At 42.6% G+C, this 27616-nt stretch overlaps 1 protein-coding gene across 2 annotated transcripts in view; it reads right to left on the bottom strand.

Moving 5' to 3' along the window:
- The window catches only part of LOC104670019 (solute carrier family 25 member 53), a 58793-nt gene extending 31633 nt beyond the window's left edge, over window positions 1-27160 (bottom strand). The window contains exons 1-2 of one of the 2 annotated variants that reach the window (XM_030934386.1): window positions 26996-27160; window positions 1096-1359 (exon numbers count right to left, since the gene is read on the bottom strand). In XM_030934386.1, coding sequence (XP_030790246.1) covers window positions 1096-1157 — 62 coding nt within the window. In that variant the 5' untranslated portion in view covers window positions 1158-1359; window positions 26996-27160. The remainder of the gene's footprint in view (window positions 1-1095; window positions 1360-26995) is intronic. The other variant, XM_030934384.1, reaches the window with a different exon arrangement.
- Between the last annotated feature and the right edge of the window lie 456 nt (window positions 27161-27616).

The raw sequence follows: 27616 nt of genomic DNA, 5'->3' as shown, positions 1-27616 counted from the left end.
CATATATATATATCCACACAAATATGTGTGTGTGTGTCATTCAAATGATGAGCAGAAATTGTAATTGTTAAAGCTGGATGATAGGTATATGGGGATTAATTTCACTAGTCTAATTTTGTGTATGTTTGCAATTTTCCATAAGATAAAGTTTTGTAAAGTGGTTTATTTTGGACTTCATTGCATTTCCACTTTCTTTAATTCCTTACCAGCATGCAGAAGTCTGCAGCTGTCAAAGGTGAACTTCAAGTGACATTTTGGGACAAACTGCCATCCACCACCAACCCAACCTACCACACATCCTCCTGGGGGGTACTAATCCAGTACGCACTCCCTGCTATAACAGGGACAGTGACAGGCAGAATTGTAACATCAATAGCTCTTTCTCTTGGAGAGAACCTCTGGGTCAGAGGCAATGGAACCCTGTATTATTTTGAGAGCCCACTGAGCGCAGACCAGCTGACTCTGTGGAAGTGTGGTTTCAACGTGCATGTATGGCTTTAGCAGAAGGTAACTTGGATTCTGTTCTAAGGGTGTGGATTCCAATCACTTAACTCCAGCCTGGGTTAAGTCAGCAGTCTAGAGAAAGGGCCTCAGTCAAATAATCCTTAGGAGATCCAGTACTGTCCAACTAACCTTCATATATTCTCTCCACTCTAGTACATGGATATGCTTGACATTTTTAAAGAACAGGAAGCAGGCAGACACTTCCTATTTTACAAGGTGAAGCATCCCACTATCCTTGTATGCAAGATCAGTCTCTCCAGCAGAGTTTTGCATTTCATTCCTTCCCTTACCTTCTCATAAACCTCATGCATCAGCCATCTCCTCTCTCTTCCCCATCTTCAACATTCTCTTTCTCCTAACTCTTCCTCATCAGCATAGGCACACTCCCAAGTCTCTGTCATCTTCATAAAAATTCTCCCTCGATCTTATGTGACCCTCCCACTACATCAGATCTTTCCAAGTTTAACGGAAATATAACGTGCACGTATGGTTTCCACTACTTCAATGCCCAATGTTCCAGTTATATTCTGCTGTATAATAAACCACCCCAAAACTTGGGGCTTAAAACAATAATCATTTAATTATACTCACGACTGTGTGGGTGAGGAATGTGGGCAAAGCTCACTAGATAATTCTGCTGTCCCATGTGCCATCTACTGAGGTCACTCAGTGGTATCCAGCTGGCTGGCTAGGTTGTTTTGGAGGGACCAAGATGACTTCCTTCATATGTGTGGCGCATTGGTGGGGATAACTGGAAAGCTGGGCTCAGCTGGGCTGTGCGCTCTCTCTCCATGTTGTCTCTGGACCTCTCCATTTGGTTTCTCCAGCAGGGCAGTCAGACTTCTTACATGGTTCCTGAGGGACCAAAAGACCAAGTCAACAGTTACAGGATTCTTAAAACCTACCCTTGGAAGTCAAGCAGCATTAATTCCCTGCATTCTTTCAGTTAAACTTTGGTACAGGGCCCACCAGATTCAACAGTAGAGGGACTACACAGAGGTACAGTTACTTGGAGGCTTGGTTGATAGGAGTCACGTTACAGACTACCGCCCCCATGTACTCCTCAAACCGCTGCATTCCCCATCACTCCACTGAAATTGTAATCTTTGAGGTAAAGACAGATGTCTTAGCTGTTAAATCCAATAGATGTCTGTCAGTACTTGTTTTGTTTGTTTTTTGTTTGTTTGTTTTTATTTGTTTTTTGTTTTTGTATTTTTTTTTGGAATTGGACCCTATTGACCACTAAATTCCTTCTTGAAATTCTCCTCCCCTAGCTTCTGTATATCACCTTTCCTTGTCTTTTCCTCAGTCTCCTAAAGTGACTTATTTCTTAGGCTCTCCCCTTATCTTTTTTTTTTTTTTTTTTTTTTTTGAGACGGAGTCTTGCTCTGTCGCCCGGGCTGGAGTGCAGTGGCCGGATCTCAGCTCACTGCAAGCTCCGCCTCCCGGGTTTACGCCATTCTCCTGCCTCAGCCTCCCGAGTAGCTGGGACTACAGGCGCCCGCCACCTCGCCCGGCTAATTTTTTGTATTTTTCAGTAGAGACGGGGTTTCACTGTGTTAGCCAGGATGGTCTCGATCTCCTGACCTCGTGATCCGCCTGTCTCGGCCTCCCAAAGTGCTGGGATTACAGGCTTGAGCCACCGCGCCCGGCCGGCTCTCCCCTTATCTACTGGGCTTTGCTATCAGTTCTCTTCTCACTCTGCATATGCTACCTAGTTATATCAAGTACACCTATAGCCTCATCTATCACTTAACTACTGGTGGTTCCTCAATATATATCTCCATCCCAGACTTCTCTCCAGTGATCCAGAATCTCATGTACTCACCTAGATGTCCAGCGGGTACTTCAAACAGCCAAAGCTTAATTCATCTTCCTTACACATGCTCTCTTCCTTGTCTTTTCTCTCCTGTATTTACCACCTGCCTAGATGCCCAAGGCTGAAACTTGGAAGTCATCCTTAACTCTACCATCTCTCCTATTATACTGAATACAGTTTGTCACTGATCCCCAACCATTCAGCTTGCTAAAAAGCTTGTCAATTTATCTATTCCTCTCCATCCTAAATACTAGGTCCCTGGCAGAGGACTAGATGGGGTCTCAGTTCATCATTCTCATCTGTAAACCATATAGAAATTAACATTTACTATAATAAACTCAAACACCTTTTTTTATAAAGCAGAGGTGATCTAGAGATATCAGGACAGGAGATATTTAATGAGTTAAACTCCACATGGGGAGAAGCACTCAAGTTGGTAGCAGTGGGATGTTGCCTTTCGGTAACCTCTAGGGTGAGGTTACTTCAGTTCCTGGGAAGCCCCAAGTGGGGGCTTATTGGCTAATCAAGCTCCTTATACCCCTGAACATGCCATCCTGAAATATCATCGCATTTAGTGTGATTATAAAAACTGCCTTAATTAAGCCTCATCATCTGGATCTCACATCCAGATTGTGTGTACAATTTCTTAATACATTGCCAGCACATCGTGGCTACACACACCACAGGTTATATCACAGTGACCAGACAGATTCTGGCTTCTAGTAAATGACCAAATAGCTCCTATCAAACCCATCCTCCTTCAGATGTAACAACTATACACTCTGTACAATTTGTTTTTTAATTACCTGCAAGTATTGACAAGCAACCCAAGGCAGGCAGAAACTAGAGGACGATCTACATTTAAAAGAAGAGATCAAAACTAGATGAGATTCCCATTTTTAAGACTTTGAACCACAGGGTAGGCCCCAATCAGTTCCCTGATGGGTGAACCTTACTGACTTGAAGACAAGAGGACAGAGTTCAGAGTTTCCACAGCAGCTGAAAACTGTGGGGATAAAATCTTGGAATGGAGACAGCCAGATAGGCAGAGTCCTGAATTCTGTGTATAAACTCTACCCAAATCTCTGGCCGACCTCTGAATTATGCATTCATGGGACAGTCTCCAAACAGTCTGTATAAGACTAAAAGAACTGACTAGAGACTTCGGTTGCTGCCTGCCATGAGGGAGACAGAGCATGGAATTCGAGTTTAGTCAAGTTAAATGCTGCTAAAACAAAAACATCAATATTTTTCAGAGGGATATAATGGAATCCAGTTTCTCTAGAACATGTCCTCTGCAATATCCAGGAGACAAGTCAAAATGACTGAACATTGTTTGAGAAAAGTCAAAATGATTGAACATGTTTCCTATGGGAAACAGGAAAATGTAACCTATACCAAAGAAAAAAGGCAATCAATAAAGACCGACCCTGAGATGACTGACATGTTAGAATTAGCAGACAGGAATTTTTAACCAGCTATTATAATGATTCCCAAGGACACAGAGGAAAATATGCTCATAATGAATAGTGACCAGCTGTACTGCAACCATGTAAAGATGAGCAGCCCATAGAGGTGGGTGGCTGGTTCACAGTCTAGAAGATAGAAAAGACTGGGAGTGGCAAGCCTGGCCAGGACCTACAGCACCCACCAACACTGTCTTAGTTCAGATTCTTACTGTTTTTCATGTAGACCATTAAAACAGTCTCAAAAATTGCCTCCCTGCTTCTGGTTACTATTTACTATGACTCCCCCAACACACACAGAGACCCTAAACACATCTACAGTGATTCCAGAATTACCTATTTGAACACAGGTTTAATTAGGACTTTACTGATTCCAAGTAACAGAAATACCATTTGGGCCAAAGAGTTAATTTACTGGAAGTTTCACATAATCATAAGTAGATGAGCCTCAAGGACAAGTACAATCAGAGACTCAAACATGAACAGGAATCTTTCAATTGCTCATCCTGTAAGTTCACTTCATTCTCTGAAACAAGTTTCCTCCCCGTGGCTGTAAAATGGGTTGCCAGCAGTTTCTGGCCACACATCTCCTAGCTGTGCCACAAAACCAAGAGGCAATATTTTCCCTCAATTAAATTTTTAAAAATCGAAGAAAAACATTCTGATTGTCCTGACCTAGTCCACATGCCACACCTCAACCAATCGAATCAACTGTGGCCAGGGAGACAGGTAATGTGATTGGAAGCTCTCACGAGCACTGAATGGCTGGACAGGAGAGGAACAGCGCACCAGAGTCACAGAGGGGTTCATTTCCAGGGCAAAGGAAGGACTCTGGGAAAAGAAACTGTCAAATGATAAAGGTTTAACAGGTTTCCTGTGGTCACCACTTCAATTTGTGGCAATATCGTCCTCCATGCAAATGTCAGCGTCCTGGGATTTCTCTTACAGCAGAGACTTCTGTTGTTCCCCAATATCTGTTCTCCCCTTCTCCCTACCCAGTATTTTACTGCGTGAAACATAAATGTAATGACCAGAGGACAAGTGTCACATGGTGGAGATGATGGGACAGAAAGTCCATACGTTATTTTGGATGGCTAATAACTCACAGCTGAACCTGATGCTAACTGACAGCCCCCTCACTCCCCACATCTAATCAAGGCAAAACAACACTGAAGTTAAGAGTGTGGGTTAGAGCCAAACCACCTGAGTTTGAATCTAGGCTTTGCCACTTACTAGCTCTGTTCAGCACATTACTTTATCTCTCTGTTCCTGCTTCCTTAGGCATAAAATGATGTTAATGTACCTCATAGGTTGGTTGTGAGAATTAAGATCATTCACGTAAGCACTTAGAACAGTGCTCAATGAGTATTAACCAGCATTTTCAAGGCGTCTCAATTTTACCTACTAAAGATGTTGGAAGACAGTGTCTTCTTTCACAGCCCAAAAGCCACTTTACATCACTTCAATGAGCCATTGCCTCCTCCACAGCGTCCTCCACATTGCCTAAGCCTGAACTTTCTGAAACACCTTGATCTGACCATGTTACTCCTATTGGAAACCCCTCAATGATTCTTCCTTTCCTACAAAATAAAGCCTTAACTCCTTAGCCTGGTGACCAAGGTTCCTTGCATAAGGGCCCGAATGGCCTTTCTGGGCTCATCTCCTGCCACTCCTCCATGATGTGCCAAAGCCCAGTCACACTGAACTATTCTCTACCATCAACTTCCTACCTGCCTCTAAAGTACTAACAACTCCCGTGTTCCCTCCCTCCTTAACTCTTTCCTCCGTTGGCTGCTGTGGCACCACACCCTCCGGGTTTTCTTCCAATCTCCCTGGCTATTCTTTTTCCATCTTTCTCATGGGTTTCTCATTCTTCAGCCCATCTGTGTCAAGGTTCCCAGGTTCCATCCTTAGCCCACTTCCTGTTTCACTGCATGTCCTGCCCCGGAGTGATGGCATCCCCTGGCAAGCGTCTAAGCTCCACTGACAGCCTCATGATCCCCGGATTTTCACGCCTAACCTCTTTCCTGAGTTTTTGTTTCAAATATCCTGATATATCACACCCCCTGAATAGACACCTCAACTTCAGCATGTCCAAAACCAAACTCACGTTCCCTACCCCAAACCCACTTCCCCTCTTTACTCTAAACCGGCTGCTGGCACCACCATCACCCAAGCCTGGAATTCTTCGATCTGCACATCTAAGAAATGACCAAATCCTAATTCATGTCCTCAATAACTCTCCAACCTGCCTTCTCTCTATACTCACTGCCACTGCTCTCATTCTGGCCCAAATCCCTTCTATCACAGACTCTGCCATAGTCACCTCCCTGCCTGCCTCTACTCACTCCTCCAATCCAATGGGCAACCTGTTACCTACCTCCAGCGAAAACCTCATCATGTCACTGCCCTGCTTGAAACTCTTCACTAGTTCCCACTGCTCCATCAGACAGAATTATTCTGTGCCTCACAGTAGTTAAATATCTACTATTTACTGGAGCCTATGCTAAGTATGAGGAATACTTGAAATGGCTGCTGCCTTTTAAGGTATTTACCATCTATCTGAGAAGACAGACATATAAATAACCACTAATAACATGACGTAATAAGTCCTGTGATAGACACACCAACAGAGTACTACAGGAGCACAAGACTTAGAGGTAGGAACCACATCTTCCTAATCTTTGTATCTCCAATATCTGATACCAAGTTTGATTAACTAGAGAATTTTATCTGAATACTGAAAGGATGCCCTTCTCTGAGCCTCAGCTTCCCATTATATGAAATGGCTCACAACTCACATATCAAAGTATATAATTATGTATTTATGTTACATATAACATACATATTATATACATATGTAATATGCATACATAGTATATAATATGCATAATATGCATGCATATTATATATGTATGTTATATATACATATTATATATGCATATGTTACATATAACATATATTATATACGTATATAATATGCATACATAGTATATAATATGCATGCATATTATATATGTATATATGTCTGATATAGTGCCAGAAGTCTCAAAATATGTATGTTTTGCTTCTCCCCTCACCCCTTTAACTCCATCCATGGGAGGCATAGCAGAGGAAACCGCAGGTCAGTGATGTAAGAATTAGAAGCCCAACAACTGAAGAACTGGAAACAGCATCATTTCTGTCCTCTGTCTGGTAATGACAGAGTGGCTGGAGCACCAGGCAGCTCCAAAATAGCCTTGGGCAGGAACAGCAGTGCTCCAATACCATCAGAACAAAGGGAAAGAAATCACGACTTGAACTTTCGTGGACAGGAGAAAAAAATCTGACGTGGACATAAACATGGACTTCTAGATGCATAAGGGCTGCTCTTTTCCTCCGCTACTTGAATCCTTCTGCAATATCGCCACCTGGTGGCTATCTAGCATCCCTTTACTTAATTCCCCAGTGCAGTTTGCTCTGAAAGCCCACTGCACTGTGAAAGTTCTGGAAGGGAACAGCCTAGCTCAGTGAACTGTTCTCGGAAATGCTCAGAGTTAATCATATATTTTTCTCCATGTCCTGCAAAGTGTCTTGTACTCAAGCTCTGTTATAGCACCTCTCATTGTATTATAATTGTTTACCTGTACACATTCATTCATGCACCCAACAAATTTATAAGTGTCGTGCCTAGGACAGGCAGAGACACAATGATGAACAAAACCAGTTGACCGCATAAACAAAGAATTAAACATGTACACAGAGAATTAAAACAGCCATATTTCCAACCACTATAGAATAATTATTATAATATTTAACATTTGTTGAGCACTGAATACTGTATCTGTATTATCCCATTTAATGCTCACAACTCAGTGAGGTAAATAATATGATTATCCTCATGTTACAGATGAAGCAAAAGAGCAACAGAAAGGTTGGGTAAATTGTCCATAGTCACACAGCCAGGAAATGCTAGAGCTCGGATTCAAGCCTGCCCTGGGTCCAGAACCCATTCAATAGCTTAAAAAAAAAAAAAAAAAAAAAAAAAAAAAAAAAAAAACAACTACTGCCCCCATAACCCCACCTCGATGCATGTTTGATGATTCAATAAATAAAAACCTTGTACCTCCAAAACTCAAGGAGATAAAAGTTCAGGTAGTAGAATCTCCTAGTAGGAGGTTAAGCTGATCAGGAACTTGACTCCATTCCTCTAAATCTCACCTAGCCCCTGGAAATACGCTCTGCTTGATCCCTGCCTCTACTGTAGCCCTGCACCCCCCAAGCCCCAAAGTGAGTGCTCCTCCTTTCATGTATGAACAAACATAAACCTGAAAAAGCCAATCCTTCAAGATGGATCTTGAGCAGCTCACTGGGCCTAAATGTAAAATAAAGCCAACAAGCCATTTTACTGACTAGGGGTCACACACATACTCTGAGTTCCCTGAAAACCAGCACTCTTATATTTCAGACTTTCAGCGCTTCCCTTAACCAACCAATCACAGCTCATCTGACTCAGCCAATCAGAGCTCAGCTGTGTTGACCAATCAGGGCTCAGCTATATGGACCAACCAGAACTCAGCTGCATTGACCAATCAGAACCAACCATGCTTCAATCCTTCGTTATAAATGTACTTTTGTTTTACACTGGAGGCTGAGACTCCTGAGTTTGCAAACAGTTCACTGGAACAGAGTCTCTTTCCTCCAGTCTCCTTTTCAGAGACCTTTTGTTCACAGATGTTCTGTCTCAAATATAGCCAAAAAAAAAAAAAAAAACACTCCATATGATCCTTCCTAACATGATGGAGACTGTTGGCATTTTCAAGATGCTACCAAATTCTAAAAGTGAACAGAACAGAAATAAATTTCAGAAAGCATTCAAAAACAGTTTCTATTTTGACCACACTCACACGATTTTTAGGCTTTGTGCATTTGATATTTGGATTTATGGCTAGACTCAGAGATTTAAAATGTGGCTGCCCACCAGCCAGCACAGTGGCTCACGCCTGTAATCCCAGCACTTTGGGAGGCTGAGGCAGGAAGATCGCTTGAGGCCAGGAGTTCGAGACCAGCCTGAGTAACATAGGGAGACAGCATCTCTAGAAAAAAATACAAAATGTAGCCGGGCATGATGGCGTGCCCGTACTTTCAGTTACTGGGGAGGCTGAAGTGTGAGGATCACTTAAGCCCATGAAGCAGAGGTTGTGAAAAAGGAAAAGTTCTCTCGTCCCCCTTGCAGGGTGTGCAATGTGGGGTATAGCTCACTTCTTCAGTGCCCCGCTTCTCAAACCTCTATGGGAGCATATGGATGGGCAGGGAGCCCCATAGCAGTGTCTAGGGGTGAATGTTTACAGCTGAAGCCCCAACGGGCATGTGTTACAGGGTGTTCTTTTAGTTTAGCTGCCCGTAGGCAGCTTGCATTAGCTCAATTAGACTCCTACCTTACCGCAAGGACAGAGAGCTTTCTGTATCCTGGAGTTCTTGCTTTGGTGTACTGGAGGAATCAGATCACACGTGGGCTTGGAGAATGAGTTCAAGATTTTATTAAGTGGAAGTAGCTCTCAGTAGATGGGGGAACCAGAAGGGAGATGGCTTTCCTCTGGAGTCAGGCTGCTCACGGCCCAGGCTTTTTTCTAACTGCCCTAGCCAAACTCCATGTCGTTCTGCCGGTTGATGGCCTCCCAGCGTGCTGGTACCTATCAGTCGTTCCTCTCCACATCCAGCCACCTGTGTGTTCCTCCACTGATGTACTCCTCTCAAAGCTCAGCCACATCTGTGTCTGCCTGCTGGTGTCTTGGGGTTTTCATAGGCACAGGATGGTGGTATGGCAGGCCAGGGTGGTCTTGGGAAATGCAACATTTGGGCAGGAAAACAAAAATGCCTGTCCTCACCTAAGTCCATGGGCATAGGCCCGGGGGTAGAGCCCTAGCCAGGGACCACACTCTTCCCTCCTTCCATATCATTTAAAGGGATCATGCTCTTCCCTTCTCAGTACTTCCCTTTCCCCTTCCGTATCAGTTGCAGTGAGCTGAAATGGTACCACTGCACTCCAGCCTGGATGAGAGAGTAAGACCCTGTCTCAAAAATAAAAATTGGCTGGGCACAGTGGCTCATTCCTGTAATCCCAGCACTCTGGGAGACCGAGCCCAGTGAATCACTTGAAGCCAGGAGTTCAACACCAGCCTGGCCAACATGGTAAAACCCCATTTCTACTAAAAATACAAAATTAGCTGGGCGTGGTAGCACATGCCTGTAATCCCAGCTATTTGTGAGGCTGAGGCAGGGGAATCGCTAGAACCTGGGAGGCAGAGGTTGCAGTGAGCCAAGATTGCACCACTGCACTCCAGCCTAAGCAACAGAGTGCGAAACTCCATCTCAAAAAAATAAATATAGGCCGGGCGCGGTGGCTCATGCCTGTAATCCCAGCACTTTGAGAGGCCAAGGCAGGCAGATCACAAGGTCAAGAGATCAAGACCATCCTGGCCAACATGGCAAAACCCCGTCTCTACTAAAAATACAAAAATTAGCTGGGTGCGGTGGTGTGCGCCTGTAGTCCCAGCTACTTGGGAGACTGAGGCAGGAGAATCGCTTGAACCCAGGAGGCGGAGGTTGCAGTGAGCCAAGATTGTGCCACTGCACTCCAGCCTGGCGACAGAGCAAGACTCCGTCTCAACAAATAAACAAACACACAAATAAATAAAATAAAAATAAAATAAAATGGCTTTTAGTAAACACTCTGTGCAAGACATTGTGCATTGAACTACTGATGCATTCTCTCATTTAAACTTCTCACCAAACCTGTGAAGCAGGTAGATATTCCCATTCGACAAAGATAATAGGACCAAAGAGATAAAGTAAGTTTCCCAGGGTCACACAGCCAATAAGCAGAAGATCCGTCATTTGAACTTAAGTTGTCTGACATCCGGTCTTGAATTTTTTATGACTACAATATACAGCCTCCCCTCCTTATTTATTTATTTATTTGAGACAGAGTCTCACTCTGTTACCCAGGCTGGAGTGCAGTAGTGGGATCAAGGCTCAGAGCAGCCTGGACCTCCCGACCTCAAGAAGCAATCTTCCCACCTCAGCCTCCCAAGCAGCTAGGACTACCGGCATGTGCCACCACACCCTGATAATTTCTGTCTTTTTTGTAGAGACAGGATTTCGATGGGTTTTTTTTTTTTGGGGGGGTGGGGATCACAGAATAGTTTCTTCCAGGGATAAGCCTGGGTTTTATTCTTGCATTGGCTCAGTGAGGGGGAAATAATTATGTATAATCTTCATGGCTTGTGTTAAATTTAACTACTTCTTACTCACCACCTATTTTCTTCAACTAATCAGCTCTTGCTCACTCTGTAGGACTAGGTCAAAACTCATAGCTCCTGCAGGAAGCCTTCCCTGGTCTCTCCAATTACCCCCTTTAACACTGGTCTCTCCCAAATTCATTCTAAAGGAGAGGTACAAGTCTAATAAATTTTCTGGGGAATACCATAAACAGCAGAGGAAATTGGCAGTCCATCTCTGGGGAAAAAAAATACGAGCTCAAACGTATCTCCAGATGTTTTCATGTCTATGAGCACAGAAACAGTCTGGCAGGGACAAAAACAACATGGTCTCACTGGCTGCCTATAGTTCTCACCCACTGGCCTGCTCGTGAATACAGCCCGGCCTCCACCCAGGACAGTCTTTTAGAGTCCTGAAGAGACAGGAGAAGGCCACCTTAAGCATTTTGTTGGTCAGTCCAAATCCTGCCCACCATTAAGAAGTTCTGACCCAAATATATACATATATCAAAATTATTATTTCATATGGAGATCTGATTATGGCCCAGGCAAAACAGAAACCTATGAGTAGGGACTTTCAGAATAGCTGAGTAAGACCCTCCAAAAAATGTGCTCCTCCGATCAGTGATGAGAATATTGGCAAAATTGTTAAAATCAAGTTTTTCAATATGCTGGAAATTATCCAAAAGCTTGCAGCAATCTAAGGAGCATTTATTCAAGAAAACAACTGAATCTTGGCAAAAACACTGATCTTTGTGGCCTTTTAACTTGCCCTATTCACATCCCCCACTCTACTGCTCAGTGATGGCCTTGAAAACCAGAAGCCTTGCAATCGCAGTAAGCTGTGAATTCCAGCTGCTGGGACAACTGGATATGCATCTGGAAAACAAAGCTGGGCTCCTACTTTATACCACATGCCAAACTTACCTGAAAACAAAACAAAGGCATAGGAAAGAAAAATATAAAACTCCTAGAAAACACAGGTGTAAATCTTCAAAACCTTAGACATTCACATGAATTTTTACAATAAAACAAGTGACTGAGACGTGTTGTACCTTGGCCCATAACCATGTGGTCAGTTGGTAGCCATACTCAACATTTATAACCAATATCTCTGAATGCTCACTGATTAAACAATTCCAACAGTACAAGGACTTCTACTTCTCTTTTTTTCCAGACAGGGTCTCACTCTGTCACCCATGCTGGAGTGATCACAGCTCACTGCAGTCTCCACCTCCTTGGCTCAAGCAATCCTCCCACCTCAGCCTCCGGAGTAGCTGGGACCACAGACATGCACCACCACGCCTGGCTAATTTTTGAATTTTCTGTAGAGACGGGGTTTCACCATTGTTGCCAGGCTGGTCTCAAACTACTGGGCTCAAGCAACCCACCTGCTTTGGCTTCCCAAATTGCTGGGATTACAAGTGTGAGCCACCACACCCAGCCCTAGAACTTCCATTCTTACCTACAGATAGAATAGGTTACCCAGCAAAAATTACTGATGCATATAAAATCTAAAATGTGGCCACATATGGAGACTTTAAAAGTGAACCAGCATTCTCACTACTATGCTTGACTAGTCTTTTAAAAGAAAACGTGTTCAGGATTGGCCTGGGCAACATGGTTAAACCCTGTCTGTACAAAAAACACAAAAATTAGCTGGGCATGGTGGCAGTCTCCCGTAGTCCCAGCTATTTGGGAGGCTGAGGTGGGAAGATTGTTTGAGCCTGGGAGTCGAGGCTGCAGTGAGCCATGATCTCACCATTGCACTCCAACTGTCAACACAGTGGGACCCTGTTTCAAAAAAAGTGAACCAGATTCTGCCAGATTAAAAGAATGAAACTTCCATACATGTCATTGGAAATAACATTGTGTTTTCATCTCACACAATGAGACAGAGGTGAGCAAATGTCCTTTCAATCTCTGATAACTAAGTACTACTATCAAGGAAGACTGAACAGCTAAACGTCTTCACAGTTTCAACACTAATGGTAGCCATGTGTCATACGTTAAACACCTCAAATAACATATACAGAGGCAAACATTCACATAACCACAGCAAAGTAGAAATTGTTTTTTATAAACAACTCAAGATAATTGGCTGAAAATGATTAGTGAGACTTCCTCAAAGGCTCGTCAGCATAGGCAACTACAATATTAAATCTTGTTACTCTGATTTCTGGCAAGATGGCCAAATAGGAAAAGCTCTGGTCTGCAGCTCCCAGCGAGACCGAGGCAGAAGGTGGGTGATTTCTCGAGGTCAAGAGATGGAGACCATTCTGGCTAACATGGTGAAACCCTGTCTCTACTAAAAATACAAAAAACAATTAGCCGGGCGTGGTGGCGAGCGCCTGTAGTCCCAGCTACTCGGGAGGCTGAGGCAGGAGAATGGCGTCAACCTGGGAGGCGGAACTTGCAGTGAGCCGAGATTGGGCCACTGCACTCCAGCCTGGGTGACAGAGCTAGACTCCATCTCAAAAACAAACAAACAAACAAACAAAACAGAAGGTGGGTGATTTCTGCATTTCCAACTGAGGCAAACAGGGTCTGGAGCAGACCTCCAGCAAACTCCAACTGACTTGTTACAAGGAAAACTAACAAAGAAAGGAATTCCATCAACATCAACAAAAAGGACGTCGACACCAAAACCCCATCCATAGGTCACGAACATCAAAGACCAAAGGTAGACAAAACCACAAAGATGGGGAGAAACCAGCGCAGAAAGGCTGAAAATTCCAAAAACCAGAATGCCTCTTTTCCTTCAAAGGATCACAACTCCTCATCAGCAGGGAACAAAAGTGGACAGAGAATGAGTCTGACGAACTGACAGAAGTAGGCTTCAGAAGGTGGGTAATAACAAACTCCTTCAAGCTAAAGGAGCATGTTCTAACCCAATGCAAGGAAGCTAAGAACCTTGAGAAAAGGTTAGACGAATGGCTAAATAGAATAACCAGTGTAGAGAAGAACATAAATGACCTGATGGAGCTGAAAAACACAGCATGAGAACTTCGTGAAGCATACACAAGTTTCAATAGCCAAATCAATAAAGAGGAAGAAAGGATATCAGTGATTGAAGATCAACTTAATGAAATAAAGCGGCCGGGCGCGGTGGCTCAAGCCTGTAATCCCAGCACTTTGGGAGGCCGAGACGGGCGGATCACGAGGTCAGGAGATCGAGACCATCCTGGCTAACACGGTGAAACCCCGTCTCTACTAAAAATACAAAAAACTAGCCGGGCGTGGTGGCGGGCGCCTGTAGTCCCAGCTACTCGGAGGCTGAGGCGGGAGAATGGCATGAACCCAGGAGGCAGAGCTTGCAGTGAGCCGAGATCGCGCCACTGCACTCCAGCCTCGGCGACACAGCCAGACTCCGTCTCAAAAAAATAATAAAATAAAATAAAGCAAGAAGACAAGATTAGAGAAAAAAGAGTGAAAAGAAAAGAACAAACCCTCCAAGAAATATGGGACTATGTGAAAAGACCAAATCTACATTTGACTGGTGTACCTGAAAGTGACAGAGAGAATGGAACCAAGCTGGAAAACACTCTTCAGGATATTATCCAGGAGAACTTCCCCAACGTAGCAAGGCAGGCCAACATTCAAATTCAGGAAATAAAGAGAACACCACAGAGATATTCCTCAAGAAGAGCAACCCCAAGACACTTATCATCAGATTCACCAAGGTTGAAATGAAGGAAAAAATGTTAAGGGCAGTCAGAGAGAAAGGTCGAATTACCCACAAAGGGAAGTCCATCAGACTAACAGCAGAACTCTCGGCCAGAAGAGAGTGGGGGCCAATATTCAACATTCTTAAAGAAAAGACTTTTCAACCCAGAATTTCACATCCAGCCAAACTAAGCTTCGTATGTGAAGGAGAAATAAAAGCCTTTACAGACAAGCAAATGCTGAGAGATGTTGTCACCATCAGGCCTGCCTTACAAGAGCTCCTGAAGGAAGCACTAAACATGGAAAGGAAAAACCAGTAGCAGCCACTGCAAAAACACGCCAAATTGTAAAGACCATCGACGCTATGAAGAAACTGCATCAACTAACGGGCAAAATAACCAGCTAGCATCATAATGACAGGATAAAATTCACATATAACAATATTAACCTTGAATGTAAATGGGCTACATGCCCAAATTCAAAGACACAGACTGGCAAATTGGATAAAGAGTCAAGACCCATCAGTGTGCTGTATTCTGGAGACCCATCTAATGTGCAATGACATACACAGGCTCAAAATAAAGGGATGAAGGAAGATCTACCAAGCAAATGGAAAGAAAAAAAAGCAGGGGTTGCAATCCTAGTCTCTGATAAAACAGACCTTAAACAGTGGAAGTCCACTCCAGACCCTGTTTGCCTCAGTTGGAAATGCAGACATCACTGGCCTTCTGCGTCAATCTCGCTGGGAGTTGCAGACCAGAGCTGTTCCTATTCAGCCATCTTGCCAGAAATCAGAGTAACAAGATTTAATATTGTAGTTGCCTATGATGACAAGCCTTTGAGGAAGTCTCACTAACCATTTTGAGCCAATTATCTTGAGTTGTTTACAAAAAGATCAAAAGAGACAAACACGGCCATTACATAATGGTAAAGGGATCAATGCAACAAATAATATCCTAAGTATACATGCACCCAGTACAGGAGCACCTAGATTCATAAAGCAAATTCTTAGAGACCTACAAAGAGATTTAGACTCTGACACAATAATAGTGGGAGACTTTAACACCCCATTGTCAATATTAGACAGATCAACGAGACAGAAAATTAACAAGGATATCCAGGACTTGAACTCAGCTCTGGACCAAGCAGACCTAACAGACATCTACAGAACTCTCCACCCCAAATCAACAGAATATACATTCTTCTCAGCACCGCACTGCATGTATTCTAAGATTGACCACATAATTGGAAGTAAAACACTCCTCAGCAAATGTAAAACAGCAGAAATCACAACAAACTGTCTCTCAGACCACAGTGCAATCAAATTATAAGTCAGGATTAAGAAACTCACTCAAAACTGCACAAATACATGGAAACTGAACAACCTGCTCCTGAATGACTACCAGGCAAATAACAAAATGAAGGCAGAAATAAAGATGTTATTTGAAACCAATGAGAACAAAGACATAACGTATCAGAATCTCTGGGGCACATTTAAAGCAGTGTGTAGAGAGAAATTTATAGCACTAAATGCCTACAAGAGAAAGCAGGAAGATTAAAACCAACACCCTAATATCACAATTAAAAGAACTAGAGAAGCAAGAATGAACAAATTCAAAACCTAGCAGAAGACAAGAAATAACTAAGATCAGAGCAGAACTGAAGGAGACAGAGACACGAAAAACCCTTCAAAAAAAAAATCAATGAACCCAGGAGCTGGTTTTTTGAAAAGATTAAACAGAATAGATAGACCACTAGCCAGACTAATAAAGAAGAAAAGAGAGAAGAATCAAATAGACACAATAAAAAATGATAAACGGGATATCACCACCGATCCCACAGAACTACAAACTACCATCAGAGAATACTATAAACACCTCGATGCAAATAAACTAGAAAATCTAGAAGAAATGGATGAATTCCTGCACATATACACCCTCCCAAGACCAAACCAGGAAGAAGTAGAATCTCTGAGTAGACCAATAACAGGTTCTGAAATTGAGGCAGTAATTAATAGCCTACCACCCAAAAAAAGTCCAGGACCAGACAGATTCACAGCCAAATTCTACCAGAAGTACAAAGAGGAGCTGGTACCATTCCTTCTGAAACTATTCTAAACAATAGAAAAAGAGGGAATCCTGCCTAACTCATTTTATGAGGCCAGCATCATCGTGATACCAAAACCTGGCAGAGACACAACAAAAAGAGAATTTCAGACCAATATCCCTGATGAACATCAATGTGAAAATCCTCAATAAAATACTGGCATACCGAAACCAGCAGCACATCAAAAAGCTTATCCACCACGAGCAACTTGGCTTCATCCCTGGGATGCAAGGCTGGTTCAACATATGCAAATAAATAAACATAATCAATCACATAAACAGAACAAATGACAAAAACCACGATTATCTCAACAGATGCAGAAAAGGCCTTCGACAAAATTCAACAGCCCTTCATGCTAAAAACTCTCAATAAACTAGGTATTGATGGAACGTATCTCAAAATAGTAAGAGCTATTTATGACAAACCCACAGCCAATATCACACTGACTGGGCAAAAACTGGAAGCATTCCCTTTGAAAACCAGCACAAGACAAGGATGACCTCTTTAACCACTCCTATTCAACTTAGTATTGGAAGTTCTGGCTAGGGTAATCGGGCAAGAGAAAGAAATAAAGGGTATTCAATTAGGAAAAGAAGTTAAATTGTCTCTGTTTGCAAATGACATGATTGTATATTTAGAAAGCTCCATCTCTCAGCCCAAAATCTCCTTAAGCTGATAAGAAACTTCTGCAAAGTCTCAGGATACAAAATCAATGTGCAAAAATCACAAGCATTCCTATACACCAATAACAGACAGAAAGCCAAATCATAAGTGAACTCCCATTCACAAATGCTACAAAGAAAATAAAATACCTAGGAATCCAAATTTCAAGGAATGTGAAGGACCTCTTTAAGGAGAACTACAAACCACTGCTCAACGAAATAAAAGAAGACACAAACAAATGAAAGAAGATTCCATATTCATGGATAGGAAAAATCAATATCGTGAAAATGACCATACTGCCCAGAGTAATTCATAGATTCAATGCTATCCCCATCAAACTACCACTGACTTTCTTCACAGAAATGGAAAAAACTACTTTAAAGTTCATATGGAACCAAAAAAGAGTCCACATAGCCAAGACAAACCTAAGGAAAAAGAACAAAGCTGGAGGCATCACGCTACCTGACTTCAAACTATACTACAAGGCTACAGTAACCAAAACAGCATGGTTCTGTACCAAAACAGAAAGATAGACCAATGGAACAGAACGGAGGCCTCAGAAATAACACCACACATCTACAACCATCTGATCTTTGACAAACCTGACAAAAACAAGAAATGGGGAAAGGATTCCCTATTTAATAAATGGTGTTGGGAAAACTGGCTAGCCACATGCAGAAAGCTGAAGCTGGAATCCTTCCTTACGCCTTATATAAAAATTAACTCAAGGTGGATTAAAGACTTAAACGTAAGACCTAAAACCATGAACACACTAGAAGAAAACCTAGGCAATACCATTCAGGGCATAGGGATGGGCAAAGACTTCATGACTAAAACACCAAAAGTAGTGGCAACAAAAGCCAAAATAGACAAATAGGATCTAATTAAACTAAAGAGCTACCACACAGCAAAAGAAACTATCAGCAGTGAACAGGCAACCTACAGAATGGGAGAAAATTTTTGCAATCTACCCATCTGACAAAGGGTTAATATCGAGAATCTACAAAGAACTTAAACTTACAAGAAAAAATCAAACAACTCCGTCAAAAAATGGGCAAAGGATACGAACAGACATTTCTCAAAAGAAGACATTTATGTAGCCAACAAACTTATGAAGAAATGCTCATCATCACTGGTCATTAGAGAAATACAAATCAAAACTACAATGAGATACCATCTCATGCCAGTTAGAATGGCAATCATTAAAAGTCAGGAAACAACGGATGCTGGAGAGGATGTGGAGAAATAGGAATGCTTTTACACTGTTGTTGGGAGTGTAAATTAGTGCAACCACTGTGGAAGACAGTGTGGCGATTCCTCAAGGATCTAGAACCAGAAATAACATTTGACCCAGCAATCCCATTACTGGATATATACCCAAAGGATAATAAATCATTCTACTATAAAGACACATGCACATGTATGTTTACTGCAGCACTATCCACAATAGCAAAGTCTTGGAACCAACCCAAATGCCCATCAATGACAGACTGGATAAAGAAAATGTGGCATATATACATCATGGAATACTATGTAGCCATAAAAAGGATGAGTTCATGCCCTTTGCAGGGACACGAATGAAACTGGAAACCATCATTCTCAGCAAAGTAACACAAGAAGAAAAAAATCAAACACCGCATGTTCTCACTCATAAATGGGAGTTGAACAATGACAACACATGGACACAGGGAGGGGAACATCACACGCTGGGGGCCTGTCAGGGGGTTGGGGGCTGGGGGAGGGACAGCATTAGGAGAAATATATCTAATGTAAATGATGAGTTGATGGGTGCAGCAAGCCAACATGTCACACGTATACCTATGTAACAAACCTGCACGTTGTGTACATGTACCCCACAACTTAAAATATAACAACAAAAAAAGAAAAAAAATCTTGTTACTCACTGAATAGTTGGCCAATGTTAATATTATTACTACTTTTTACTTACAAAAAAATCCACACACTTCTGTTAGTTTTAATCAAGATGTTCAGTTAAAAAATAAATAGTTCAAGATCTTACTTTAAAAGGAGGCACAATTATCTATGGATTTTTCATTTATCCACAGCAATTTCATTTAGCATAATGGATAAATTCTCTTTCCATTTTCCCCTCTACTGTCCACTCTGAAGTCTCTGGGATCAAAGTACCCCTCATTAGCAGCAAAGCAAAATGCTTTGTGTACCAGCCTGTTTCTTCTCTACTGACTATTTGCCTTCCTTGCTCCTTTTACTTCAATCCTTTTATGTTAACCAAGCTCCCCACCTCTGTTTGAATTACTATTGCTTCATAATAAACCAATCCAAATTTAGTGGCATTAAACAATCATTTTACTTTGTTCTAGGATTCTGTGGTTTAAGAATTGAGACATCACGGAACAGAGACAGCTTGTTTCTACTTCACGATGTCTGGGGCCTCAGCTGGGAAAACCAAAAGGCTGGGGGCCATAATCATTTAGGAGTTTTCATTTACAGGCTACTGGTAAATGTTGGCTATTAGCTGGAACCTCAGCTAGGGCTGTTGATCAGAGGACCTATAGGTGGCCTTACCATAGGCCTGGGCCTTCTAACAGTACGGCAGCCTCAGAGTAATCAGACTTTGTACACGGCAGCTCAGGGCTCTAAAGGTGAATGTCACTGCACGTGAGCCAGAAGCTACACTGCCTCTTATAACCTAGCCTCAGAAGTCACAGTCTCACTGCCCCCTATTCTATTGGTTAATATAATCAAAGTCTGCCCAGATTGACCCTACTTCTCAATGGAAGGGTGGCAAGGTCACATTACAGAAGAGAGTATGGGATGAGAGGTACTATGGTGACCATCTCTGAAAAATACAATCTGCCACTTTCTCCCATGTACTTCTCATGCTTAAGTATACTTTGAACTGATTTTTTAGGGAAAAACCACCTCGGAGAGTAATATTTTAACTGAGGCTCATGGTAACCAGAGGGCTCGGCACAGTGGCTCATGCCTGTAATCCCAGCACTTTGGGAGACCAAGGCGGGAGGATCACTTGAGGTCAGGAATTCAAGACCAGTCTGGCCAAGATGGCAAAACCCCATCTTCACTAAAAATACAAAAATTAGCTGGGCGTAGTGGCGCACATCTGTAGTCCCAGCTACTTGGGAGGCTGAGGCAGGAGGATCACCTGAACCCAGGAGGCGGAGGCTGCAGTAAGCCGAGATCGCACCACTGCACTCTAGTCTGGGTGACAGAGCAAAACTCCATCTCAAAAACAAAAAAAAAAAAAAAAAAAAAAAAAAAGAAAGAAGATAACCAAATGCTTTCATCCACATCCAGCCCCAAGCTTTCCTGTTCAGCATAGCTGACTATCTACTACAAATGGCCAGGAAATCTGGCCTCCAATAAGCTGCTGGACCCAGCACTGATCACTCTGGAGGAAAAAAAGCAGCCACTGACATGTGGCAACTGGCCTGGCACTCGAAGCTGGGCCTTGGGGTTCTCCCGATGCACATAACAATTTCATAAACTGCCACTATCAGACAAGGCCACTATGTGACCACAGTGACCAAGAAAAAAGCAAGACCACCTCATAATTGTATCTGAAGAAACAAAACATGAACTTTGACCAGGCCATAAAAATGATCAAAAACTCTGCTATCCTGGTTAACAGTGACTGTTGCTACTTTACCAATTAGCCTCCTTCTGGATAAGATTCATTAAGATACCAAATCACAGAATTATTCCCATTTCCTAACAGAGTCCAATCCAGGGCAAAGCCTCACTTATTTAAATCTTGCCCAAATTCACCTAACACAGATTCAAATCCCATAATAAGTCCTTGCTGACACCCTCCAACAGAGAAGCACCACAGCACCCATGGTGTGTGCTCTCCCTCAATGTAATGCACTGAGCAATCAACCCAACCTGTTCAACCACAGGTGTGTTCCTGGTGGTCTTGGGCTAGAGGGCACTGACAACTCCTCTAAGGACCTTGCATAAGAAAACTCATTTCTAGCAGAGGTCACTTCCCATCCCCTGAATTCTAGCTTTCAGTCCGACTTTCGATTTGGCTCTTTTACACTGCAGTTTTGGCAGACAATTATATAAACTCCTTAGACTGCCAGAAGCTATTAAATTGCCCCTAAAGTTTTATATATGTGTGCGTGTATATACACACACACACACACACACACACACACATATATCTTAAATATATGTGTATATGAGATCTGGTCCCCCAGGTTTCCTCCTCATCACCTTATCAAGTACAGAAAGGTTATTCCAATAACAGTGGCAACAGCTGCCCTGTCCCCAGCACGGTCACAGGACCTAAAGGAAATATGGCTTCACACACACAGAGTGCTTAAGCCTCTGCTTTGGGAAAAGCAATAGGTAGGCACAGGACATCTCAGTTGCAGATCCCAGATTCACAATCCTATTTCTGCCACCTCCTCCTCCTCCTCCTCCTAGTGTATTCTTCATTTTTATCCTAATCTTATTTTGCAAAGAAAAAACGTGACAATATCATTACCCTTTTCCTCCTTTCCTTTACAGTTCCATTTGCTTGATGCAAGGACTCTTACCCTCAGAAAAACCGTTCCAAAGAAAACACTAGACCTCCATAACCTAGTAGTTCAGTGCCAGACCAGAATCCCCACCCAACTTCAGGTCAGAGACACATACTGATTTAAAGTTTAGTTTAAGGAATCAGCTGTAGCACACAGAAAATATGGACTGGAAACAATCCCATCTGAACTTGAATTCTGGAGTAATCGTGTTTGCTGCTTTGACACTCTTGACCCAAAATTCTCCTTCACAACCATATGTAAACTCTCAGGGTCCCTGAGATACTGAATGTTCATGCAACAAAATTAAATCATTACTACTCGGGCATCATTTAGGAAATGGAGCTGCAGAGTTCAAACTTACATAGGTTTATCTCCTCACATTTCATGGAAAATAACACTGCCTGTAAGACTAGGTGTGGATTTAGACAGAGATGAGGACTAGCGTGGAGGGGCAGGGTAAGTGCACAAGCATGAAGTGAGAGGCTCACCAATCACGTGGAAAATCTGATTAATTTTCAGGAGTCATGTGGTTGTCTTGCTGACTCCTTTGGAATATGGATATGATAGAGAACAGATTTCTTTTTTTTTTTTTTTTTTTGAGATGGCGATTCACTCTTGTGGCCCAGGCTGGAGTGCAATGGCACAATCTCGGCACACTGCAACCTCCGCCTCCCAGGTTCAAGTGATTCTCCTGTCTCAGCCTCCCAAGTAGCTGGGACTACAGGCGCGCACCACCACACCCAGCTAATTTTTGTATTTTCAGTAGAGACAGGGTTTTGCCATATTGGCCAGGATGGTCTCGATCTCCTGACCTTGTGATCTGCCTGCCTTGGCCTCTCAAAGTGCTGGGATTACAGGCGTGAGCCACCACGCCCAGCCTGAGAACAGATTTCTGAAACATCCAAGGCACTGGCCATCCTAGCACCTTGCTGGCCCCTACAAAGAGTCACAATAGACTCAGGCCAGTTTGTATGGACTTTTTGGTTGTCTTTTTATGTGTGTCTGAGTGTTTGGTTTGGGGTTTCACTTATTTTGTTTTGTAACTGGCCTAGCAAGATTTGGGATGAACCATTGACTAGAGTCTAGAATGATCAGCGAAATTTCTGAAAATGTGTCCTGGCCTTTTTCAGGGTCATGGAAGGGGGTTTGAACAGGAGGTATAACTGTGGACTGCCACCCTACAGGAGTCTGTTTAGGGCGAACCCCTAAAGGAAGGCTTCAAATTAATCTGTAATACAATGAGATTTCTGATTCTGTGTTCTAGAGTAAATAAAATGATTACAGTCACACCTTGCATAGCAACAGGAATATATTCTGAGAAATGCATCGTTAGGCAATTTCATTGTGAGAACATCATAGACAGTACTTACACAAACCTAGAGTGTGTGTGTATATATACATATTTTTTTCTCATATGAAAAACAAAATGTCACAATACCAATAATGAACATCAATCATTACCCCAAATGATCTGCAAGGCCAGTATCAAGGGCTGTATATCAGGTTTCTATATATGCTCCATTATAATCTTATGGGACTACCAGCATATATGTGGTCCATCGTTGACCAAAATGCCACTATGCAGTGAATGACTGTATTTCTTCTAAAGGGAGGGTTTCATTGGTGGGGGGGAACTACCTACCAATTCTGACTTCTTATACTAATCTTTCTCTGTCAATTAGCTTGTCACATTGTCTTTTTAATTTTTAACCTCAAACATAATTTATTATCAGAAATTAGGAACACTTCATTTTTCGTTGTTGACACAGTGGAGGTGTGAATTCCACTGTAAACAACTACTTGAATATATAAAAACCAGCAAGGGATTTGAATAGAAAACAGCTACTTTGTGTTTTTAACCAATTTATGGTATAAGTCACTGTGACAACTACAATGGAGAAAAACAATTCGCTTTGTTTAGTTCAGGACGATGATCTTTGCTCGACCACCCAAAACATACAAACAACAAAAACACATCCATTTTATTAAAGACTTAAATATATGAACTGAGACCATAACACTACAAGAAGGAAACCTAGGGAAGAAACTACAGGACACAGGTGGGCGATGAATTTTGGGGTTTGACCCCAAAAGCTCAAATAACAAAAACAAAACTAGACAAATGGGATTATATCAAACTAAAATGCTTCTGCACAGCAAAGAAAACAATTAACAGAGTGGAGAGACACCCTACAGATTGGGAGAAAATATTTGCAAGCTCTACTCCTAATAAGAGGTTAATGTCCAAAATATATAAGGAACTCAAACAACTCAATAGCAAAAAGACAAATAACCTGATTAACAAATGGACAAAGGACCTGAATAGATGTTTCTCAAATGAAGACACACAAATGGCCAATAGGCATAAGAAAAAATGCTCAACATCACTAATTGCTAGTGACATGCAAATTAAAATCACAGTGATATATTACCTCACACCTTTCGGAATGGCTATTATCAAAAAGATGAAAGATAACAGGCCAGGATATGGAAAAAAAGGCAACCCTATACATTATTGGTGGGAATATAAATTAGTACAGCCATTATGGAAAACTGCATGGAGGTTCCTCATAAAACTAAAAATAGAATTACCATATGATCCAGCAATCCCACTTCTGAGTATATATCCAAAGAATTTGAAATCAGTATGTCGAAGGGATATCTGCACTCTCATGGTCATTGCAGGATTTATCACAATAGCCAAGTTATGGGATCATCCTAAGTGTCCATCAGAAGATGAACAGATAAAGCAAATGTGCTATACATACACAATGGAATACTATTCAGTCTTCAAAAATCAGGAAAATCTGTCCATTGATGAGCCTGGAGGATATTATGCTAAGTGAAATAAGCCAGGCACAGAAAGACAAATACTTCATGTTCTCACTTGTATGTGGAATCTAAAACAATGGAACTCACAGAAGCAGGTAATAAAATGGTGGTGATAATTCAAAATTTCATACTGCAAAATAGCTAAGAGTACATTTCAAATGTTAACACCACAAAAAAACTATTAAGTTCCATGTTGAGTCATTTTTGTGTAAAAAAAGATAAATATTTTAGGTGATGAATATGTTATTTAGTTTGATTTAATCATTCCACACTGTATACATATAATACCACTTTGAACTCCATAAATATATACAATTTGTTAATATACAATAAAATTATACAAATATAAAAATAAAAAGATTTTCTAAGCAGTGTCAAATAAGTCAATTTTATTTCATATATACTGTGTCTGAATTCAGACATGCCTGACCTTTAGGAGTGTGCCTAGCCTTCCCTATGGGAGATTTTTCTTTTTTTCTTTTTTTGAGACAAGAGTCTCGCTCTGTCACCCAGGCTGGCGTGCAGTGGCGCAAACTTGGCTCACTGCAACCTATGTCTCCCAAGTTCTAAGGGATTCCAGGAGATATTCTTTCAGATTTATTGTCAGCTCCGTTTGGACCTATAGTTCTCCAAGTATGGCCCCATGTCCAGGAGTATCAGCATCTCCTGGGAACTAGTTAGAAATGTAAATTCGGGGGTCCACTCCTGACCAACTGTAGGGGCAACTCTGTGGATGGGACCTAGCAATCTTTGTTTTAAGAAACCCTCCATCTGATTCTGATTCACAGGAAAGTTTGGGAGCCACTGACTTAGACTGCTATACTGTTGTTTATCTGGTAAACAAAGAGGCTGCTTTTCTTGTTCAGAAGCTTTAAAATATTGCTTAGGATTTCTGGTGGGTGCACAATTCCCTGCTGTGAACCGAGTTTGCTAGAAAACCAAATAACTGGCACCTCCACTGTAGTCCTACCCAGAGCTTGAAGGCTTTGCACTCACGTAAGACTGATTCTTCCAGAGGGGCCTGGAAGTGCCAATGTGATGGGCAAATGCTCTTACCAGAAATAAACTAGCTGTGGGCGCCGGGTGTGGTGGCTCATGCCTGTAATCCCAGTACTTTGGGAGGCCCAGGCAGGTGGATCACTTGAGGTCAGAAGTTCGAGGCCAACCTGGCGAAACCTCGGCTCTACTATAAATACAAAAATTAGCCAGGAGTGGTGGTGGGCGCCTCTAACCCCAGCAACCCGTGAGGCTGAGGCAGAAGAATCGCTTGAACCCGGTAGGCGGAGGTTGCAGTGAGCCGAGATCACGCCACTGCATTCCAGTCTGGGCGACAGAAGTAGAGAGACTCCTTATCAAAAAAAAAAAAAAAGAGAGAGAGAGAAAAGAAAAGAAAGAAAAAAGAAAGAAAGAAAAGAAAAGAAGAGAAAAGAAAAATAAACTAGTTTTGGGCCTTAAATGCTACTCAGTTCTCCAGTTCACCTCAACAGGGAGGGAAGGTGCCTGGAGGAAAATTGCACTTCGTTTTCGCCCTGCTTATTTTGTCTTCAAAATATATGTTAAATCACCACATCAAAGAGCCGTCCCAGATCTCAACTCCCAGGTGAGTTCGGTGGCACCCAATAGGTTTTCATAACACAGGATCTCTGTCTCCTTGTATTGTAATAGCCTGTCTCCAAATGCAGATAGCAACCGGCAGGCTGTAAATGTCGAGGGAAAAGCCTAATTCCTTTCCTCATCCGGAGCCTCTAGTGCAGTACCCAGCACAGAGCAGGTACTTGGTATTTTGGTAAGGGAAATCAATCAACGCATCAATAGCGGAATCTGAAACCAGCGACCCAGATCTTTCCATAAAATCATTCTGCCGAGATGGGATTCAGATGTATTGGTGCCCTGCAGACAACACGTTTTCGCCCTGATTTTATCCTCCATTCATCTGTCCGCCCCTCCCCCATAGACCCCCGCCTGTCCCCAGCCAAAAATAGTAAGATTCACACATCTCAGTGTCAACACACACAACACAGTTGACACGCCCCTTAATCCTACAGCTACGCAATCAATTCTCGCCGCCGGGTCCGTCCTCTTGTCAGTTCCTCCGACTCCTCATCCCCTCGCAACTTCCGATCCCCATCACTTCCGTTCCCGTTTGCTTACTCGGCTGGAAGCAGGATGTGTCTACGCCTTCAGCCCATAAGAAGTGCTACAAACCTCCGTCTCGCTCGCTTTCATGACGGCGACCCACGGCCCCTGTCCTATGGCCTCGGAGAGCAGCGGCAGTCGCAGTGACCGGACCCTCGCCCATCCACCGCCCTCCCTTAAGAGACGCACAACGGAGCTCCCACAATCCTCTTTGCTTCCGCTCTCGCCATCCGCTGTGCGCTCAGCCGCCCCCCTCCTCGCCCCCACCCCGCCCCGCCCCGCCCCGCCGGCCTCGACATTAACCCCTTTGTGGTCACGTCCGTTGGCTGGTCTGTTTGGGAGAGCCAGGCGACTAATCTGGTAAAGAGACCAAAAAAAACACAGGTAAAAAGACCTAAAAGACTTAGTCATCTATTGGAACATTTCCCCAGTTTGTTTTTAAGTTGGCTTGCAAGCTTATCAATCATTCTCAAACAGGAGCTTAACTTACTTAGGTGAACAGTTCTTGATGACGCCTTCAAACTGCTAGACCAACCCAAACTCCGAATTTGCAGTTTCTGACCTTTCACCTTTAACCTGTGCCCTTTCTACCCTCCATTCTCCATCTCCTTTTGGTTCTTGTCTGACTCTGAGTAT

The sequence above is a fragment of the Rhinopithecus roxellana genome, chromosome 7 (genome assembly GCF_007565055.1).
Source record: "Rhinopithecus roxellana isolate Shanxi Qingling chromosome 7, ASM756505v1, whole genome shotgun sequence".
Classification (NCBI taxonomy): Eukaryota; Metazoa; Chordata; class Mammalia; order Primates; family Cercopithecidae; genus Rhinopithecus; species Rhinopithecus roxellana.
The sequence above is the reverse complement of the archived record's forward strand: the minus strand, read 5'-3'. Positions and strand labels throughout refer to the sequence as shown.